The sequence below is a fragment of the Nelumbo lutea genome, chromosome 5, assembly GCF_056320005.1.
Source record: "Nelumbo lutea isolate HS-2025 chromosome 5, American lotus-T2T, whole genome shotgun sequence".
NCBI lineage: Eukaryota > Viridiplantae > Streptophyta > Magnoliopsida > Proteales > Nelumbonaceae > Nelumbo > Nelumbo lutea.
The window spans coordinates 6923386-6944532 of NC_142688.1; the positions used below are offsets into that span (position 1 = coordinate 6923386).

Below are 21147 nucleotides of genomic sequence, written 5' to 3' on the forward strand. Positions count from 1 at the left end.
ATTCATATATATATATATATATATATAGCCCCTCATCGTTCAAACATGCGGCAATTTCATCTTTATGAAATAAGCATCTCAGGAGTTGGTTGTTCACATTTTCAAAGAGAAAACCCCCCCTTCATATGCATAAGTTGTTTTTAACCACATTTAAACTTTTGAATTCAGGCATGTGGCACTCTAAGATAGTGTCAAACATTCAATAATAGTTCTTTAGAAATACATGAGAAGTGGGAAGATCCCATTCTTATCCATTCTAAAAGAATGCAGAAAATGTAGAAGTGGTTATTCACAATCATTTCAGTCTATAGTTTACAATTTCAATATTTAGATTTATTTGAATTTTAAATATAAATACAATTATTAGACAAATAGTGAAATTCAAATAAAATAACATTATTACAAAAAACAAAAAAGAGTAAAAGCCAAAATGATACATATGTGTGACTGCCCCATAATGGGGTCATATACCAGATAAAATATGGTAAGTCTTTTAAATCAAATAAAAATCTATCATAACAACAAATGAAAAACCTAACCTAATTTTTTAATAGAAATGATTTAAAAAATCAAAAATTGAAAATAGTTCATATTAGTGCCCCGGTACTGAGTATGGGAGCCGTGCCTAGTGACGAATTATATTAATGTTTTATTCATTTACAGTTAAGAGTGTCATGGGTGGGTTTTGATTTTCAAATCTCTTTCGATATCATGTCTTTCCTACATCATATATTTTCCCTATTTAATAATTATAATATATAGTTGAAAACTTATATTATATTTATTGATTAAATTGAGTCATTTAATATATAGATTATCATAATATATGATTCAAAACTTATCATTATAATTTAAATTTTATAAACATTACCCTTTACATTACTTATTATATACATTCAAATATTAAAATGAAAAAAGAGAATCAAATCTCTTAAGTGACTCAATAGTCAAGTAAGACAATGGCCATTGTAACCATGAGTGCTTGGGTTCAAATTTTTACATCTTCAAAATATTTGGGGATCTATTTCAATACAACTTTGATTCTAAGACTGATTCCATCAAGGCTAATTAAGGCCGGTTTTCAAAATCAGTTTGAATAGGGTAAAACCCCTAAACTCTAAAATTGGCTTAATTCCAAAACTTTGGAACTGGACCTTATCCTATAATAAATTGGGTAAGATTGGTTCAAATCCAATTCAAGGTTAGTCTATTTGGTTTCATAACCTACCCATTTATTCACCCCTAATCCTCCACTCAACTCACAACACTCCTATTTGTACGTAGCACATCTCAGTGTAATTCTGTTAAAAGAAAATCCAAAAACTTAAAACTATGAAAAAACTTACAACCAATTAACTGGCATCATAGGTAATCAATCAGTAGGTTTTCATCCAAATTCAGGGAAGGTTGTGATTGGTCAAAGCGTTTCAGGTACCATGGCATATTGGATGAGTCCAATTTCCTACCCACACAAATTCTGCCCACATTACTTACATACCATCGCAGTTACACATAAAGAATATCTCATCCGGTCACATATTGGATTGGGAAAGTTAAATCATAATTTATCCAATTCAGATCCAATTCGGATTCGGACATAGGGATTCCGTTTCTAGCCAAGTAGCCAGCCCTACTACAGTACTATCGCAGCCTCTCTTTCTCTCCCGGCCCTTCGACTTTACCGCCTCCTACCTTATAAAACGCCTGCTACTTTCACTCTGAGAGTCTCATTCCCTCCTTTCCTCCTCTGTCCTCCCTCCCTCTTTCTCAAAGCGGCTCAAAACAGCTACGAGCCTACGACAACAACAATGGTGGAGCTGAAGCTATCAGAGACTCGAGACCTAACTCGAATCGAGCGGATAGGTGCACATTCTCACATCCGAGGACTCGGCCTTGACTCAGCCCTAGAGCCTCGGGACGTGTCGGAGGGCATGGTGGGCCAAACATCTGCCCGAAAGGCCGCCGGTGTCATCCTCCAGATGATTAAAGAGGGCAAAATTGCCGGTCGAGCTGTCCTCCTTGCCGGCCAGCCGGGCACTGGCAAGACAGCCATTGCTATGGGCATGGCCAAGTCTCTTGGCCAAGAAACTCCCTTTGCAATGTTGGCCGGTAGCGAGCTCTTCTCCCTCGAGATGTCCAAAACTGAAGCTCTCATGCAAGCTTTCCGCAAGGCCATAGGCGTCCGAATCAAGGAGGAGACCGAGGTGATCGAAGGGGAGGTCGTCGAAGTCCAGATTGACCGCCCTGCTGTTTCCGGTGCTGCCTCTAAGTCTGGGAAGTTGACCCTGAAGACCACCGAGATGGAGACTGTGTATGATTTGGGGGCAAAGATGATTGAAGCTCTGGGTAAGGAGAAAGTCCAGAGTGGAGATGTGATAGCAATTGACAAGGCATCTGGGAAGATTACGAAACTTGGAAGATCATTTGCGAGGTCGAGGGATTACGATGCCATGGGCCCACAGACTAAGTTCGTGCAGTGCCCTGATGGAGAGTTGCAGAAGAGAAAAGAGGTCGTTCACTGCGTCACCCTTCACGAGATTGATGTTATCAACAGCAGGTATGCCGTCTTTTACCTACTGCGTTACTTTTTGAGGCAACTTAAACGAACAGAATGGTTGTTTAAGTCATTACCAGTTATCAGTGGCGTACCCTTTGAAATTAGTTAACCATGAATAACTGAATTACCGATCGGAATTCATTTTTTAGAGTTTATAACCAAGAAGGCCTGGAGACTCAGATTACCAAATAAAAAGAAAACGTATCTGTGCAGATTTAGCTGTTAAAAAATAAATTACCTCCTGTTGCTATTGAAAATTTCCATTTTCAGATACATGGACTTGGGGGAAAAACACAAATGGCAAGCACCAGACATTACTTATGGTTATACACTTATACTGTGCCACATTTTTTTTTTCTCAGAACAAGAGAAGAACAGGGTACTTAATAGCTTACTGGAGAGGTGATTGGATTGATGGACATGGTAGAATGGAATAACTGTGTTCTTTTAGAAGTAGTTACTTTGATTGGTTTTATGAAGGCTGTCATCATTCATCTACCATTGAAACAAAGATCATTTTGTAGTGCCTGTTCAAACGTTGTTTCAAAACATATTTATAAACAGATCCATAAAAAAACATATTTTTAAACAGCCCACTACAGTGTCACAGTTCTTCACCTTAAATAGCTTTCATTTTTCTGCTAACTAAATAACTTTCAGCTAATGACATAATATTGCAAGGTTCACCATTATGCAGATATAATTCTTGTTTCTTTGATCAGCAAAAAATGATTAGTTTTATTAATGGGAGGTAGAAGTTACAACAGCTTGGGTATCCTTTTACCCGAAAATACAGATGTCCATTAGCTGCCTAAATACCCCTTGCTTAGCCAAAGTGCCAGCCATCCCATTAGCTGTCCTGCAAATCCAATTAAAGGAAGCATTCAGGTCCCCTTTCAGACCATCTCCCTTAAGGCAAGTCTGTAAACCCAAGGTACATTTTGACTAGAAGTGATCCAAGAGATAACCACTTTTGAGTCTCCTTCAACTTCCAGGTTTAAATTGGATTGCCTAGAAAATTTTAAGCCATGTAACAGTGCCATCAGTTCAGCCTTTAAAGAGTCCCCTTCTCCTATGGGTCCTGAATACATAGCCAGCACTTTACTTGAGGAGTCTCTAAACATACCAATACCTGCCATCCCCGGGTTTCCCATAAACACACCAATACATAGCCAGCACTTTACTGTTGCCTTCCATTCTATCATCTCTCTTTCCTTTTGTTTTGAAGAGTGTGCTACCTTGTTCCCAAACCTTTATTATATCAGTCGCTGTAAAACATTGGAGGATGTCAAGGGTTTTTATCCAACGAGCCACTTTAATTTTTATTAATTCCACCAAGTCCTCTTTTGACCTGAGCTTCTCATTAAATATTCTTGCATTCCTCTCCTCCCAGATGGACCACACCACAGCCGCTCTATCTGCCTTCCACATTAATTCTTATATGCTTTTTTCCCCTTTTGGTTGCTGATAAAAAAACCCATGTTTTGAGTCTTGAAAACATATAGTGGGGAAAATATAAAAAAACAATTGTTAGAGAGTACATTTTAACAAACTAAAGGTAAAACTAGAAAAGGAATTTTGATCACCATTCTATGGGTATTAGGAGATGGCTGCATCACTGACAAATGGGAGTAACTGAATTGCACAAGATATCTTAAACAGGTGAAAGACATGTTTCTGCTTCTGAAATCATTAGTAGATTCTTGTGCCATGTCTAATTCCATTCACATTTTTTGCTTAAAATATAAAAATGTAAGTTAACAACATAGTTTGTTATTAGATTCGAACAAGAAGTATATGGGGGATATATGATGTTGCATATTGTGGTGGAAGGGGCTTTTTAGGTGGTACTTGGGTGGATGTGTGAGAACTCCAAATTGAGACATCATAAAGAGCGGCAGTATTATTAATGTTTATCAATGTAGTAAGGAGAGGTTATAGCTGGTTGTTTTGGTCCTTCTAATTGATGTAGTGACTAGTAAGTGCGCCTGTACTGACTAGTTGACCATAAAAATGTTAAGATATCGGTGCATTTTCATAAATAAGTTAATATAAATAATAAACTGCAAATATGCGATGGGAGGGTATATAAATCATGTGGTTTATAGCATTTGTTTGCAAACATGAAAAAAGGAAGGCTGGATATGCTAGGATAAGGAATTGATTCCTAATAGTTCCTCTAGGAGTTGATTCCTAGGGAGTATTGGTGCTGATTCATAGGTTGTTTTATCTTCTTTTTCCTTACTTTGTAGGCTCATTCATCATCACCAAGAAAACATCTTACTGAAGTGCACCCTGAAATATAACAATTTGCTAGCATATGGTCTTTGCTAGGGGTGTATTGTGGATGGCTAAACCACGGGGAGGTTGCCATTCTTTTTCACTGTGATAGTCTTTATGTTTATTCTCATAAAAACAGTACAGCCTTTGTCTTTATGCTGATAGACTTGTGTTGCACTTTTTTGTTCTACAACCATTGTGGTGGGTTCATTGAGGCTTGGATCCAACCTCCTTATTACATGAGAATGTTGACCTCTTTATTTGTATATATTTATAGACCTTATTACATCTACTTCCTAAGTAGAAACACCACTTGGTTCTGTATAAATGAGTCTAAGGGCTAGTAAATACATCATTAAATTTTAAGAAATGAAATTACCAAAAACTTTTGCATATTAGAATTGTTAAAATACACAAATCAGGGGTATTTTGGTCATTTGGGCTTATCTATTTGAGAGTGAAAGGTCTGTTTTATTTAAGTTTACGTTTTGTGTCCCATCACTTATGAGGGACAATATGGTCTTTCTTGTAATTATGTTATTGGAGATAAATACAAGTGGGTCGGTTAGAGGTGGACTGATTTTTTTTCCTAATCTAGCCGAACCCTTCTTCTCCTCCTCCTTCTCTACTTCAACGTAGAATTGAATAGGGATTTTACATGGTATCAGAGCAATACAATCTAGTTCTCTTTTCCCTTTTTTTCTTCTTTCCTCACTGTTTGTCTTCTTCCTGGGTTCGCCACCAACCATTTCAGCTTTCTTCGATTTTCTTCTAGCCTGAGTGGAAGCTTGACAAGAGGCCAAAAAAGGAGTAGTCGTTTTGAGGTTTTGGAGGTGAGTATGCCTCTAGTTACTATGGTGGTGGTTGTTGAGGTTGTGTACTAGATGCCTCTATTCTGTGATACGAAGAGGGCTGTTTGTGGATAGGTATGAACAGTTCTGTTTTTTTTTTTTACCTAAATAGTGGACTGTAAATGCCGTGTTTCGGTTCAAAATATTTTTTTTTTGTGGAGGTTTAAAGTGACTAGTATGCATATCAGCCTTGTTCCCCTCTATTTTTACCTCATACGTGTGTTGAAAGTAGGGTTTTTCGACTACTAAAGTTCACGACAGCAGTGGTGTGGTGGTGGTTGTACTGTGTTGAATGGTGTGTGGATGCTTCTGAATAGTTGAAAGTGAAACCTTGTGTTGTGTGGTGGTGTTTATACTGATTTCTGTGTTTGATTTAATGATTGAGTGATTTCAACTTTTGTATTTGATGTGCAATGTGTATTTGAAGAAGTTGGTGGTGCTAAAAGTGAGATAAGTTTTGTGGAAGTGCGTGAGGTTGTGCTGAATATTTGAAGGTGAATTAGTTAAGATGGCATCGATTGGAGATGGGAATGACAATAAAACGAGCATTATGATTTCTCCAGATTACCTAAATGTTCAAATGACATCTGTTAAGTTGAATGGTGAGAATTGTGTTGTGGGCAAAATCTGTGGATGTGTTTTTAAAGGCTAAGAAAAAAGTAAAACATGTGAGAGAGGAGAAACCCTTCTCTGATTCTCTGGGGTTTAGTGACTGGGAACAGGAAGATGCATAAATAATGACATGGCTGTGGAATAGCATGGAACCAAAAATTAGCGTGGACTTTATGTTCCTAGATACAACTAAAGAAATATGGGATCATGCTAAGAAACTATACTCCGGACAAGACAATACAACTAGGGTGTATCAGTTGTACCAAGAGTACTTTAATCTGAAGCAAGGCAGTCAAGCTTGGAGGAATAGTATGCAAGTCTGAGGAATATCCGAAATGAGCTCAATGTGTATCATCTTTTGACACAGGATGTTCAGATTCAGCAACAACAGCGTGGGCAACTTGATGCGACAAGGTTTCCAGTGGGTTTGAAGGCTAAATATGAGCCTGTCTGAGCACAAATATTGGGGGGGTCTACTCTTCCCTTACTTAACTAAGTTTTTGCCCGTCTTAGGAGGACATCTATTGAGTCTATAGAGCATTCTTCTCTCTCAGACAGATCTGGTTTTGTGGTGACTAGAGGGGGAGGCCGTGGAAATAGAGGTGGTGGTGGTGGTCGTGGACTTCCAGGCAACCGTGGTGGTCCCATGTTTAACTATGCTAGTGACCGGAGTGGAGGTCGGGACTCGGGGGGAGGTCGTGGTAAAGGAAGATGTAATGCCCCTAGGAAGTGTACACACTGTGGATTAGAGGGGCACACGGTTAATTTCTGCTATGATCTACATGGTCCAACCAACACTTGGGCTAATCATGCTGTGACTAAGGGTAGTGGTACAATTACTGATAGCCAGCATACTGACCCGATCCCCTCCACATCTACTAGTGCTTTTGGGAAGGAGATGGTGAGTGTACCCCGTGCAATATATGAGTAGAGGGGCACACGGTTAATTTCTGCTATGATTTACATGGTCCACCCAACACTTGGGCTAATCATGCTGTGACTAAGGGTAGTGGTACAATTATTGATAGCCAGCATACTGACCCGATCCCCTCCACATCTACTAGTGCTTTTGGGAAGGAGATGGTGAGTGTACCCCGTGCAATATATGAGTAGAGGGGCACACGGTTAATTTCTGCTATGATTTACATGGTCCACCCAGCAGAACACAACTGCCTTTGCCCATTCAGGTATGGCTTGCTTGGCTTCCAAGCCCTCACACTGGATCTTTGACTCCGGAGTCTCGGACCATATGTTTGGGACCCCTAATGTATTTTCGTCTCTTTCTCGGTCCTCCACATCTCAAACAGTTACTCTTGCTAATGGTTCTACATCTCTCATCTGTGGTGTTGGTGATGTTGATCTCTCCTCCTTGTCTTTATCATTTGTTTTATATGTTCCCAAGTTCCCTTTTAACCTTATGTTTGTTAGTAGATTAACCAAGTCACTTAATTGTTCCATAACCTTTTATCCATCTTCTTGTGTGTTTCAGGATCTCAAGACGGGGATGAAGATTGGTGGAGGGCATGAGGCAGGTGGATTATATTACCTTGATGGTGGTGGCCCTCCAGTAGCTTTTCAGTCGCCTTTTACTCTTCTTCAATGGCACTGCAAACTTGGTCATCATTTTCTCAAGGCTTTGAAGTTGCTGGTTCATTCCTTGAGTCATCTTTCATCTTTGGATTGTGAGTCATGTCAGCTTGGGAAACATCATAGAGTCTCTTTTAGTCTAAGAGTTGATGGTCATGTCTTGAGTCATTTTTCTTTGGTTCATTCTGATGTCTGGGGTCCAATCAAAGTGATGTCATACAATGGCTATAAGTATTTTGTAATTTTTGTTCATGACTTTTCAAGGATGACATGGATTTATTTTATGAAAGATTGCAGTGAATTGTTTTTTATTTTTCAAAATTTTTTTGTTGAAATACGTACCCAATTTGGTTTTCATATTAAAATTCTTCGCTCTGATAATGCCAAAGAGTACACCTCAATACCATTTCAGCAATACTTAGAGCACCATGGGATAATTCATCAAACTTCTTGTGCCTACACCCCACAACAGAACGGTGTAGCTGAATGGAAAAATCGACATTTCCTTGAAACTGCTCGGTCTTTGATGCTTAATATGAATGTCCCAAAGCATTTTTGGAGTGATGCCGTCCTCACATCCTGTTTTCTCATCAATCGGATGCCCATGTCCATCATTGGAAGCCAATCCCCCTTCTTGGTGGTGTTTCCCACCTTGTCTTCGTTTCCTCTCACCCCAAGAGTCTTTGGATGTGTTTGTTTTGTTCAAAACTTGGGGCTTGGTTTAGACAAGTTAGATGCACGAGCTACTAAGTATGTTTTCCTTGGCTACTCAAGGACTTAGAAATGGTATAAGTGCTATAACCCTAACTTCCATAAGTCGTTTGTGTACTCCGATGTCACCTTTGAATCAATTCCTTTTTTCTCAATACTGTGGTTTCTTCTCCTTCCTCCGTAGTTCCTCTTCCCGTCCCTATTGTGAATCCCCTTCCCGTGGTTTCCACTCCAGTTGCAGATTCGCCTCTCATGCCAGTTACTACTAAGAGGCCACTAATCAAACAGGTGTATACTCACAGAAGAGCACTAGCCCCTCCTCCAATTCATCCCTCGTCGACAAATTCTGTCATTGCTTCTTCTCTCTTAGACCTTGATCTTCCTATTGCCCTGCGGAAAGGTAAACACACTTGTACTTCTCATCCTATTTCATACTATGTTTCAGCTGCTCACCTTTCTGCTTCTCATTGCAAGTTTATATCATTGCTATAATCTGTTTCCATTCCCAAAAGTGTCCAAGAAGCCCTTACCTCCCTAGGGTGGCAGCAAGCCATGGAAGAGGAACTCTCTGCTCTACAACACAATCACACGTGGGAATTCACTGCTCTTCCTCCTGGTAAGCATGTTGTTAGGTGTAAGTGAGTCTACACAGTGAAGTATCTTCTAGATGGTAGTGTGGAGCGATTGAAGGCCATGTTAGTGGCTAAGGGCTATTTTCAGTTGTATGGTGTGGACTATATGGAGACATTTTCTCATGTGGCTAAAATTGGTTCAGTTCGGGTGTTGATTTCATTAGCTATTATGTATGATTGCCCTCTTGTGCAACTTGACATAAAAAATGCTTTCCTACATGGTGATCTCATTGAGGAAGTGTATATGGAGCAACCACCAGAATTTGTTGCTTAGGAGGAGGATGGTAAGGTTTGTAGACTCAAAAAGGCAATTTATGGATTGAAACAATCTCCATGCGCATGGTTTTGCAGGTTCAGTGGAGTAGTGAAAGACTTTGGGATGAAACAGTGTTAGGTAGACAATTTTGTATTCAGCCATGACTCAAAAGATGGGAAAACCTTGCTAGTGGTGTATGTGGATAATATTGTCATAACTGGGAGTGACAGTAACGGGATTGACAGGTTGAAGAAATTCCTACAGGACCACTTCAATACGAAAGATTTGGATAAGCTGAAGTACTTGGGAATAGAAGTTGCAAGGTCAAGGCATGGAATTAATTTATGTCAAAGAAAGTATATTCTTGACCTACTTGAAGAAACATGACTGTTAGGAGCTAAACCAGTAGAGACTCTTATGGAACTTAATGTCAAGTTGAGTGTTGATGCAGGTGAAGAGTTTGATGATCCTGGAAGATACAGGAGGTTGGTGGGAAAGTTGAATTGTTTGATTATTACCCGACCAAATATATCATTTGCTGTATGGTGGGTCAGTTTATGCAACATCCTAGGATTCCTCATTGGGAAGCAGTTCTAAGGATTGTTAGGTACCTGAAGGGTGATCCAGGTCGTGGTTTGCTATACCAAAGTGGAGGGATTCTTGAAATAGTAGGGTATACAGATGCTGATTGGGCTGGTTCTATATCAGACAGGAGATCAACCATAGGGTATTGTACATTCCTTGGTGGCAATCTTGTAACTTGAAAGAGCAAGAAACAAACAGTGGTGGCAAGGAGTAGTGCAGAAGCTGAGTACAGAGCTATGGCTCATACCACATGTGAACTAGTATGGTTGAAGAACTTGCTACAAGAGATGGGGTTCTCGGTTGACAAACCCATGAGACTATACTGTGATAACCAAGCTGCTATTCACATCTCTTCCAACCCAGTCTTCCATGAGAGAATCAAGCATATTGAGGTTGATTATCACTTTGTGAGAGAGAAAGTGATAAGTGGAGTGATAACCACATCTCATGTGAGCTCAGGAAATCAGTGGGCAGATCTCTTTACAAAGGGATTGTCTCGGGGCAGAGTAGATTATATTTGTGACAAGTTGGAACTATATGACATATACTCTCCAGCTTGAGGGGGAGTGTTAGAATACACAAATCAGGGGTATTTTGGTCATTTGGGTTTATCTATTTGAGAGTGAAAGGTCTATTTTATTTAAGTTTAAGTTATGTGTCCCATCACTTATTAGGGACAATATGGTCTTTCTTGTAACTATGTTATTGGAGATAAATACAAGTGGGTCAGCTAGAGGTGGACTGATTTTTTTTCCTAATCTGGCCGAACCCTTATTCTCCTCCTCTTCTTCTTCTCTACTTTAACCTAGAATCGAATAGGGATTTTACAAGAATAACCATTTGATTATAATAATTAAGTTTTATGGTGCACAACACTATTAATACTATATATAATTTAATGTATTTAGACATTCATTATTTTGTTTTTTGGTATGCTTAAAATTAGCAGATATTATCTAATGGATGCCAACAATTTAGACCTTAATGTAGCTGCTAGGGTCTTCACTAGGAGTATCAATTGCCCAAATGATGCTTTAGTTCAATCATCTATGGTTTCCTCAGTTCAACCAAACAGTAAGGATTATTTGTGGTAGACGTGAATCCTATTCTACTATTTTACTTATACAGAGTCACCTCATCTGTCAAATTGCTCAAATATTTTTTGTATTGCTTCAAACCTTGTGCCTTTTGGTTATCCAGTTGACCTTTTAGTGTCCTCACTTACACAGTTTTTTTTTTTTTTTTTTTTTTCAGTAGCACAGTCATTGGTGTTCTATGTGCATAAAGAACAATCTCAGATGCATTTTTTGTTATCATCATTGGCCATTAATACTAGCCTCTGGATTTTTTTTGGTAATATATAAAAAGGAAAATTTTATCGAAAGAGAATAAAACACACACACACACAAAAGGTGGCAAGATATCACCCACAAAGGAAGGAGATAAAACTCAAAACTCGAAAACCAGAAGGTCCAAAACCCTCCAAACCCCTAAAAATACAAAAAATTTTCCCGAGCTTAACCCTTAAAGCAGTAGAAAAACTTCCTTGTCAAACCTGAAACCCACAAGGGACCCAAAGCTCTCTCCCTACAATGTTCCAAAAACCATACCCTGCTTTAATGAAAACCATCTACTACTCAGAGCTCTGCATTAGAAGTTTGCACACTGAAAGGGTTCTTTTTCAATTCGGGAAACATTTTTTCTCAGATTTCCTCCAATAAAAGTTGACCCTAACAATTTGCTTACTTGGACTCTAGTTTCCACAACTTTTTCCAAATCCACTTTTTAATTTTTATTTTCCTCACTTGATCAACAACAACCTCCTCATCTTTCCCTTCTGGCCTGCATTCTCTTCCTCTATTTAATCTAACGCCCCTAGCAGCAGCTCCTCTCTGAACAAAACATCTTCTTCATGAGCATCAGAAGTTGAACCCTTCTTCAAACAACCTAGTTTGACTCCTTAGTCCTTTGTACCCATATATAATTTTGTTGTCTGTACTCTTCTCACTTATCCATTGTATATCCTGATTTGAACTACTCTTATTGTATGGATGTTTTGTTTGTTGATGAGTGACGACCCATTTTGATTGCTGGAATTAGAGGTGGGTCAAATGCAAAATTGCAACTATGTAGAGATGCCCTTCAATAAAAAAAATTAAAAATTGCCTTATCATGTTACTAGTTATTGTCTTTCCGTATCTAGAGCACTGGTCAAACTGCAATTTTTTCCATTTAATCATTAATTGCTTGCAACTTCTAGATTTTATTTTCATATAGATTTGATGTGTTCTCCATCTACAAAGGAGCAATACCCATCAGCATAAATGGCAAGCAGAAGTTTTTGTTAGACAGAATGCACTAATTTTTAACATCTTTTATTTTTGTGGCATTTTAAAGGTTCGTCTTTCTAGTTTTCAGAATCCTTTTGGGTAAGCATAATGGATGGAGAGTTCCCAAATATAAATCAGGTTCAATAAGAAGTAGAGGATTTTCTTGGTAGAATGTTATAAGTTGTATTTAGTGATGTTGCATTTGTGGGGGAAACATGGACTGCTAGGTCATCTAGCAGGTGTTCCAAGAACCATATATTCAAGTTGTTGAAGAGTTTGCCAGAAAGGTATTCATGGAATTAGAAGAGGAGATAGTTGAAATTTCTAAAATCTCGAATTCAGTTTCTAACAATTAATCAGGTAATGACTCTCTAAGAAGTTGGGGGGAGAGGGGATGGACCAGTGGAGGCTTAAAATGGTGATGGCTTGAGGATGTAAGGTTGTTGAATTGAATATGATTTGAAGTAATGGGAGGGAGGCGTGGATTTTGGAGGGGTTTTATTGTATGTTGGTGAGGTGAGTTTCCATCCTTATTGTGGTTAAGTTAGTCAGGAGAGGGTGTGATGGGCTTTTTGTTGTTACAAGTTGTTGAGAAGGTCTGTTGAAGGTGATGCAATCGGGGGTGATTCTCTTTCACTTTGGCTTAGTGATTCCTTATCATCTGAGTTTATATTGTCCTTTTTTTTTTCCTTTAATTGATATTTTGCTTACTATAAAGAAAGTGTTCTAAGTTAAAGGTGACATCCATACCAATAGAAGAGGTGGAATCCATGTAAATATCACTTTAGGTGGAAACTTTCTGCATATTTAAACTCCAATGCTAAATCTAACTTTGCATGTAGACAACTTGGTTGGGGCATGCAAGTTGGTCTTGAGTTTTCTCTGCCTTTGGTGTACCTTCTATTAACTTTTCTTGTCTTTTATTCTATTTGATCTCAACTTTCAGAACACAGGGATTTTTGGCACTCTTCACGGGTGATACTGGTGAAATCCGTGCAGAAGTAAGGGAGCAGATTGACACAAAGGTGGCAGAGTGGAGGGAGGAGGGAAAGGCAGAGATAGTTCCAGGCGTCCTGTTCATTGATGAAGTGCACATGCTTGACATAGAGTGCTTCTCTTTTCTTAACCGTGCTTTAGAGAACGAGATGGCACCAATCCTAGTTGTTGCCACCAACAGAGGGATCACAACCATCCGTGGCACAAATTACAAATCCCCACATGGTATCCCGATTGACCTCCTAGATCGTTTGCTCATCATCTCAACACAGCCATACACAGAAGATGAGATCCGTAAAATCCTCGACATCAGAAGCCAGGAGGAAGATGTTGAGATGTCTGAAGATGCAAAGGTATTATTGACAAAGATTGGGGTGGAAGCTTCCCTGAGGTATGCAATCCACCTTATCACAGCCGCAGCATTGGCTTGCCAGAAACGGAAGGGGAAGATTGTTGAGATGGAGGATATCAGTAGAGTGTACCAGCTCTTCCTGGATGTCAAGAGATCGACGCAATACCTGATGGAGTATCAGAACCAGTATATGTTCAATGAAGTGCCACTTAGAGAGGGAGATGAAGATGAAACTACTGCAATGCATTATTGAGTTTTGGTGTTTTTTGAAGATTGAACGAGGGGAGAAACTGTCATGCCTCGTGAATATTTGAGAAAGGATCCTCTTACATGCACTAGGTAATTGCTTAAATTTTCTTTTCTTTTAAAATAGAGAGACAATGATGTTTAGAAGTTGTTTGTACTTTGTATTGTAAACATGCATAGTCCACTGGTGTGAGTGCGGAAAATTCCAGACTATTCTGGCTGTATTTTCCAGCAGCAAAAATTGTATGCAGCAGGTAGATGGTCTCACTCTCGACTCTCTGGAGCTGGTGACTTGAACGCACTGGTAGTGGTAGATTTGTGTAATGTAGGTGGCCTTTGGAGGAGATCACGTAGAAAAGGAATGATTTAGTTAAGTTCGCATTCAAGTATACAATCAACATCTGAGCCTGAGGAAGCGAGTTGGGTGGGTCTTAGGGACCCTTAGCACTTCAACCTGGTCCTCGCAAAGTTGTGGCTTGGAGGCTTTGTTCTGATCTATATTCGTTATGGGCCGTCCAGCTTTTTGTCTCGTAACATTGTAATTTTTTTGAACGGGGCCTGGGGTTGGAGGAATGTTCTTATAGGTAGAGTAGAGCTACTCCTACTCCTATGAGCACGCTAAAATCTGACGACCTCTGACTGCCACAAATATGGAGGGATTCAAAAATTTGGGTCGCGGCCTCGTTTGCCATGTGTCGGATCTCATGGAGCCCAATTGCTGACGCTGGAACTGAGTAGTGATTACTGAGTACACTTTCCTTGCAACGTATGTCGAGAAGAGATTCTCAAACTCAACTAGGTAAACTTCCCTCGAAACGACAGTCCCCGTTGGACCCCTGATCCATGTTAACCTATCTAGGGACCTCTTTCAACAGCTTAATATTAGCTTTTAAGTTGAACGTTTCTCTGATAGATCTATCAGAGCCTATTTAACCAAGTGGTCTAGTGATCATCTTCGTCACTCCCATTATAATTAATTAAATTTCAGCGTTAGATTTAAGTGGACCTGTGTTTGTCCATCTTCAAGCCCAACGAATTGTTGCATGAGAGGGCATATTAGAGAATACAAGTTTATTTAGAGATCTGGCTACTTTAAACTTCTTTGACAATCCCAAACACAGCTAAATGGCTATAATCAACATTGTGAAAAGATTCACTGGAGATTGTTGTGGAGTATTCCACTATTCCCTCCCTGCTAAAGCAAAAAGATTTTATTATGGAAAATAATTCATAAAGCCATGGCGGTAAACTAGAATCTAGTTAAGCGGTGGGTTGTAAATCACTCGACCTGCACAATCTACTGAAAGCAGAAGTCTAGCTATCAGGTTTATCAATATGATAGTTCTTTAGCCTGGTTGAGTGGCCAAAATTATAGGTGTAGTGTGGGCCATGCTGGGCCACTTTTGTGGGCTTCCCGCACTGTAGCTGGCCGTGTCATGTTGGCATGCGGACCTGGCTGGGCCATGCCTGTCTGGCCTGGAACACCTCAAAAGGGAAGCCTGGCATGGCCTGTGGCACGAGCCCAGGCAAGCTTGTGTTGGGCCGGATTGTGGATGACATGATATTTTAGAAAATTTGAAAAAAAAAAAGTTAAAATGAATTAAGAAGATAAACAAGAAATTGAAGAAAAAGTCTTTAATATGAATTTTTGATGTATACAAAACCAGTCAGGCATGGGGGTTTGGCCTGGGCCGCCCAAGTTATGCTCTGCTGGCCCACGGGCAGCCCAACCCACTTTATAGCTATAGGCTATAGCCTTTTTTTTTTTTTTTCTTTTGCTTCATGGGGCTACCCATCTCCCTCCCTTAAACAGTTTTGCGTTGCAGAAAGTCTCCCCCTTCAATACAGAAGAAGCCAGCAGAGTTCATTTTTGAAAGATATTCTCATGCAGCTGCATGCCACGCAGTGCAAGGTTACACCATGGAGGGTCTTTGGCTTGATGATCCGCCAGCTGGGATGGCCCTTTTCTTGATATTTTCCCTACCTCCTATTTAGGTGGTTTTGTTTCAGTTTGTTGTTTGTATTGGACCTTTTTGGTTTCGGCTGCTTCTGTCTGATCTCACTGTTTTCTTTTCTTGTTTCTCATGCTTTTATGAATTACTTTTTTCACATCTCCCTCCCCCGAAAAATAAAATGAGGGTTAGTTTATATACAGCTTTCCTAGCTACCACAACAGCAGCCCGGTTACCAGCTCTACGAACAAAGTACAAAACCAAACTGAGTAAATGAAAAATCTTAGCATCTTACACCTCCTTTTGCTGCGTTTGAGAGGCTTACCGAAGAGGTTATGTTCTGACCTTTTGCTATATGCGGTAAGCGGTAAGGAAGGTCCTTTTCTGAACTACTTTTAATCAAAAGATTCCAAAACTTAAATGGTTTGCTATACTAGGGGAAAGAGTTCATTAATGGGTTGGGTTGGTACAGGGACCTGTGTCTGTGTGTTAGCTGTCATTCATCTACGCGGTTCAAGGAGCTTAATTTTGTATTTTTGTAGCCCAAGAACTTAGAATCAGGACCTTAACCGTCTAGATAAGCGAGAAGTTTATCATGTTTGTAGTGCATTTTTCTTATATTATTATTACTGGAAGGTCTCAAACGAGGGATTCCATCACATTACAAAGCATTTTTTTTTTTTTGCGAGATGTGTGAAGCCGAATCTCAGTGGAAATTCGCACACACGTGTGCATGTGCTTGTGTCCTGTCTCAAGATGCACATGCACTGGCACTCTGGCAGGTTAAATACAAGTAAAAGCCTGGACATGGAAGGAGAATGAAAGAAAGATAAGAGCCAACAAAACTATTTCTGGATCTCTGGAGGAAGGAATTGAGATGACTAGTCAATATTCAAGAACGCATTGAAGCAAGGGAAAGATATCAGATAAACTAGACCAAAAACACATTAATTCATAAAGTAAATGAACCTCTCCCTCTATCTCTCTCCTTGTTAAAGGGGATGATTCAGGATTCAGTTTTCTGGAGGATTCTATACTTTTTCAGATTCTTAACCAACATGATGGAGTGCAATGAGATTTTATATTTATTGTTATATAAACACTTAAACATATTCGTTTAGTATGTTTCTACTCGTCTCGTGTGTGTGTGTGAGAGAGAAATTGAATATCCTGTACGAACTGGCTGGATACAGAACTAATAAAAAAATGAAAAAAAATCTAATAGTTGTGGATGACACCAAACCCAGTGACAGCTTCGAAGTAGAGAGTCATAGGGGGACGAAATTAAATTGATTAGTCTTATACTTTTATTATTGAGTTATAACTTAAAAAGATCTCGGCAGGCTTAAACCTTAAAGGCTCGTGCTCATGGAGGCGGAGCTGAGAGAGATTCCAACATTATCTTTGGCATTTCTTCCACATCCCTAAACCGTGATCTGACTGCCAAACTACACTCCAAACTCTTCTTGTCTATTCTTCTTATATGAATGATTAAAAAAAAAGCCTAAAGTTTTGCCTTTTGTTAAAATAAATTAAAATATTGGAATCAAGTGTTTTCCAAGATAGTATGGCTTTAATTCCATATATGGATGGCGCCTCAATTAAAGAAAAGTTATATGAGGAAAACCCACCAAAACAGACTTAATAATTGCAAACTAGTATTTGGATCAGATGATTCAGATCTGTAACAGCAGTGAGTCCCCATCATGGTGGTCCTTTCACCTTTGGATGGAAAATGAGAGTTATGGGTTGCATTGTCATAAGAAGAATTTTGTCCCAGTGCTTTTGTAGGCAGTGAGCATGGATTACAAAAAATTACCCTCAGAGAAAGGCCTGATTATCCAGGTGTGGGTGTGGCTTCAAATTGTCTTCCAGTTAATTGGCTTTTCAGCATGGTCTCTGTTGACGATAGCCAATGTCTCTGCAAAAAAACATCCTTAGCCCATCAATGGAGAAATGACTATGAGCCTGAAAGGCACCCTTGACCCTGTTCTTCAGTAGGACCACGCCACTAACTCAAGTGGTATAATTATGCATGGTTTCGAACGTCACCCATTTATTTCACTTAAAATTTTGGATAATAGTATTAAATAAAATGATGAGAAAAAACTGAACTAAAATTTGAAAATTTTTATCGTGGACCAAGGTTCCAAATTGACTGAAATTTCTGAAACATTGAATTTTGTATTAAAGAATGACCCTTTTTTTCTTCTAATAAGAAGTCTGAAAGATTGAATTAAGGACATATTTTGATGAATGCAATTGGAGTGTGGCAGTTGATTTAAATATACAGACAGGAGTAGCAAGAAATAAAGCAAAATAAAATGCACAGGCACAGCGCATGGGACACCATTTTAATCAGGGGCTGTACATGCATGCAGGAATATAGAAAAGATCCACAGGTCTCATTATAAGTAACCACCATTCATGAGTCATGACATGAAATTAAATTAAAGAAATAAAAAAACAGAAGGAATTTATTTATCTTCTCTTGCTCTCTCTCTCTCAGGTTCAGGTTGTTTCCTACTGCATTCATAGGCAAGCAAGTAAAACAAAAGTAAAAAAAGAAACAAGATCCCTTTGAGATCTAGTTCGTTCTCCCTTTAGAACACTCCCGTCTCTTTCTGAGCAATAGCAGAACAAGGTCGAAGATATCACTCTATCTCATTACCATTATCTTCTCTGCAAATAACCTGTTCCAGAGAGAGAGAGAGAGAGAGAGAGAGAGAGAGAGAAGGGAACATATTAAGAAATTAAAATTGCATCAATGAACTTTATTGCATTACTGGGAAAAAAAGATCAAATTTTAGCAAAAGATCCAATAGCTTACCATTTTTTCTGAAGTAGTTTTCCGAGGATGAGACTTGAGAGGACTGTAAGAAACCAAATTGCTTCTGAAATTCAGGCGTACCCTATTACATCTCAGGGGAAAAGATGCAAGTATGAATAACAAGAAGAGAGAAGAACCCAGACAGGGAGGAAGCTGATATTAAAATGAGAGAAGATACAAGAAATGCAGACCAAGAGGAAGCTACGTACCTCAAAACGAGTGGCAGAGAAAGCTTGTGAGAAATCACAGAGATTGTCCATTGAAGCTTGGTTATCGGAGAGAGTAAAATTGTTCTGCGGAGACGTGTTAAGAGTCCATTAAGAAAAAAATAATTCCCAACAACAAACAGATAAAATAATAGAAAGGGGGGAATAAAATATAACGAATGAGGAAGATGCGTAGACAGAGCAAAAGCAATCTATGTTTCTATGCCTCTAACCATTATTTCCTTTTCTTTTCCTTCTAATTAATACTCTTGATCTACACTCGCCTTGGAGAAGTCGAAGAGAGGAGAGCTAGCAGTGTCATCAAGAAATGAGGGGTGTTGTTGCTGCTGCTGCTGGTGCTGCCGCTGTTCACGTTGGTCTATTTTTCTTCTTTTTACGCTCGTCTTGACTAATGCAGCATCCGAAGAAGCAGAACAAAAACACCTATTTTCATCACAGTAGACTTCATCTTCCTGGAAATGTGGAGGCCCAGAAGATGCATCAGAAACCATAGATAAATCCTCTTCTTCATCCTCCTCTTTTGCTTCTTTTTCCATAAAATCTTGACCAAAGAAAGCAATTTCATCACCAAACTCGCAACCTCTTTTACAGGGATCAGCAGAAAGAGACTGGTCTAAATACATAGTCCAACCAGATTCACACCCACTACTGCACTCTGAAGCCAAACCATTCATGTTTAGCCTTTCCTTCAGAGAACACCCAAATGGGTTTCCTTCTATTAGCTCGTGTATCCACGAGAAAGCCGAATTAGATGAGATTGAAGAGAGATGGAACTGGATTTTCAGTTCACACTATTTCTCTGTGTCTTGTTCTCCTTCCTCTCTCTGACTCTGACCCTCTGAGTAGAAGACGAATAGAGAGAAAAATACCGATCGAATCGCACCCAAATCTTAGACTATTTTTGTCCTGACCCTATTCTTCGTTCGCCTACTTCATTTTCTCTCCGTTTTTTTTTTTTTATCTACCTACGGATGCATAAATTTTGCCAGTTGGGTAACTTGGGGTTGGTTTTATTGTGTGAGAGAGAGAGAAAGAGGTGGGGAGGGGAGGGGAGGGGAGGGGAGGATGGAGCCACAACGGCGTCACATGCAATACAGCTAGGCACTGTTGTACGCTCTACGCAGAAGCAGGCACAACTCCATTATTTCAAATCCCGTGAACAGGAAAGCTGGGGATTACATGGGTCTCACTCTCTTCTCTTGTCCCTTGTTACGGTGCCACGGACCTGATTTGAGTTTCATTTTTCTCCTTTCTTTTTCATTACTGCATTTTCCACATTGCTTCAACATCATCGTTGAAACTTAAAACAGAATCGTTTTAATATTTAGATTAAACAAAAACTTGGCTTCCTTTAAGATGGTTGTGGGGTCATGTTATTTTACACAAAAATAGAAAGGGTTCCTTCTTAATTTCTATGCCATAATGCTGACTGTGGTCTGTAGAGCTGCCTGCCTTTGTTCTAACACTTGCATACAACAATGATTTTCAAAACAGTGTTGTTAAATAACTGAAACTGTTCTAGGGTTGAAGTCAATAAAAAAAAAAACTGTTCCAAGGCTAGTTAGCATTATTTATCTTTTTATGCTTGGAAAAATGTATTGGGTTATGCTTGAAGCCTTGAATCAGGGCGAGAATGGGTTTCGCGGCAGAATTGAAGGGATCGATTTTTGAGACCCTGGGCCCATTTTTGCAGCAGAGAGGAAGAATTCCGGATTCTGCAAAAATGCAATAAATTTGGCCTTTGATTTTTACATTTTATTGAAATTAAAAATAATTCAAGGTAAAAGATTTTTTTTTTTTGAATTCCACGCCTGAGAAGGGAAAATAGAGATAAAAACAAATTAAAGGAAAAAAGTGCACTTTGGCTTTGTAGAGTACAGAAACTAAGGGAAAATAGAGATAAAAAAAAGAAAGAAATAAAGAAAGAAAACAGCATTTCATTTGTGATGGAACTCTGGTCAACAATAAGGAGAAGGGTCATTAGATGTCTAAAACCACTTTAGAAGTAGTTATGCAGATGTAGAATACAAAGACCTAGTGGGATAAGATTTAAGAGGAAAAATTTTGGCCCACGTTCCCTAAGGCTATGTTTAGTTTGGAGGAAAAGGCAGGGAAAGCCTATACAAGTTTTGTAAGGATTACT

At 39.1% G+C, this 21147-nt stretch overlaps 2 protein-coding genes across 5 annotated transcripts; one reads left to right on the forward strand and one right to left on the reverse strand.

Annotated features, from left to right (window-relative positions):
• Positions 1-1541: 1541 nt before the first annotated feature.
• Positions 1542-14262, forward strand: LOC148850062 (P-loop containing nucleoside triphosphate hydrolases superfamily protein). The gene is made up of 2 exons (XM_088946736.1): positions 1542-2557; positions 13348-14262. Exons 1-2 carry the CDS (start codon positions 1809-1811, stop codon positions 14000-14002), a joined length of 1404 nt encoding a protein of 467 aa, XP_088802862.1. The 5' UTR covers positions 1542-1808; the 3' UTR covers positions 14003-14262.
• Positions 14263-17565: 3303 nt separating this feature from the next.
• On the reverse strand, positions 17566-20212 carry LOC148850063 (protein SOB FIVE-LIKE 5-like). 4 transcript variants are annotated; one of them, XM_088942503.1, is made up of 4 exons: positions 19268-20118; positions 18987-19070; positions 18778-18841; positions 17566-17868 (listed from the first exon to the last, which is right to left on the reverse strand). In XM_088942503.1, the coding sequence occupies exons 1-4, from the start codon at positions 19676-19678 to the stop codon at positions 17807-17809; spliced, it is 621 nt and encodes a 206-aa protein (XP_088798629.1). In that variant the 5' UTR covers positions 19679-20118; the 3' UTR covers positions 17566-17806. The 4 variants fall into 4 exon arrangements, with proteins under 4 accessions (XP_088798629.1, XP_088798628.1, XP_088798631.1 ...); XM_088942502.1 differs by having other exon boundaries at positions 18778-18859; XM_088942505.1 differs by lacking the exon at positions 17566-17868 and adding an exon at positions 18334-18640 and having other exon boundaries at positions 19268-20212.
• Between the last annotated feature and the right edge of the window lie 935 nt (positions 20213-21147).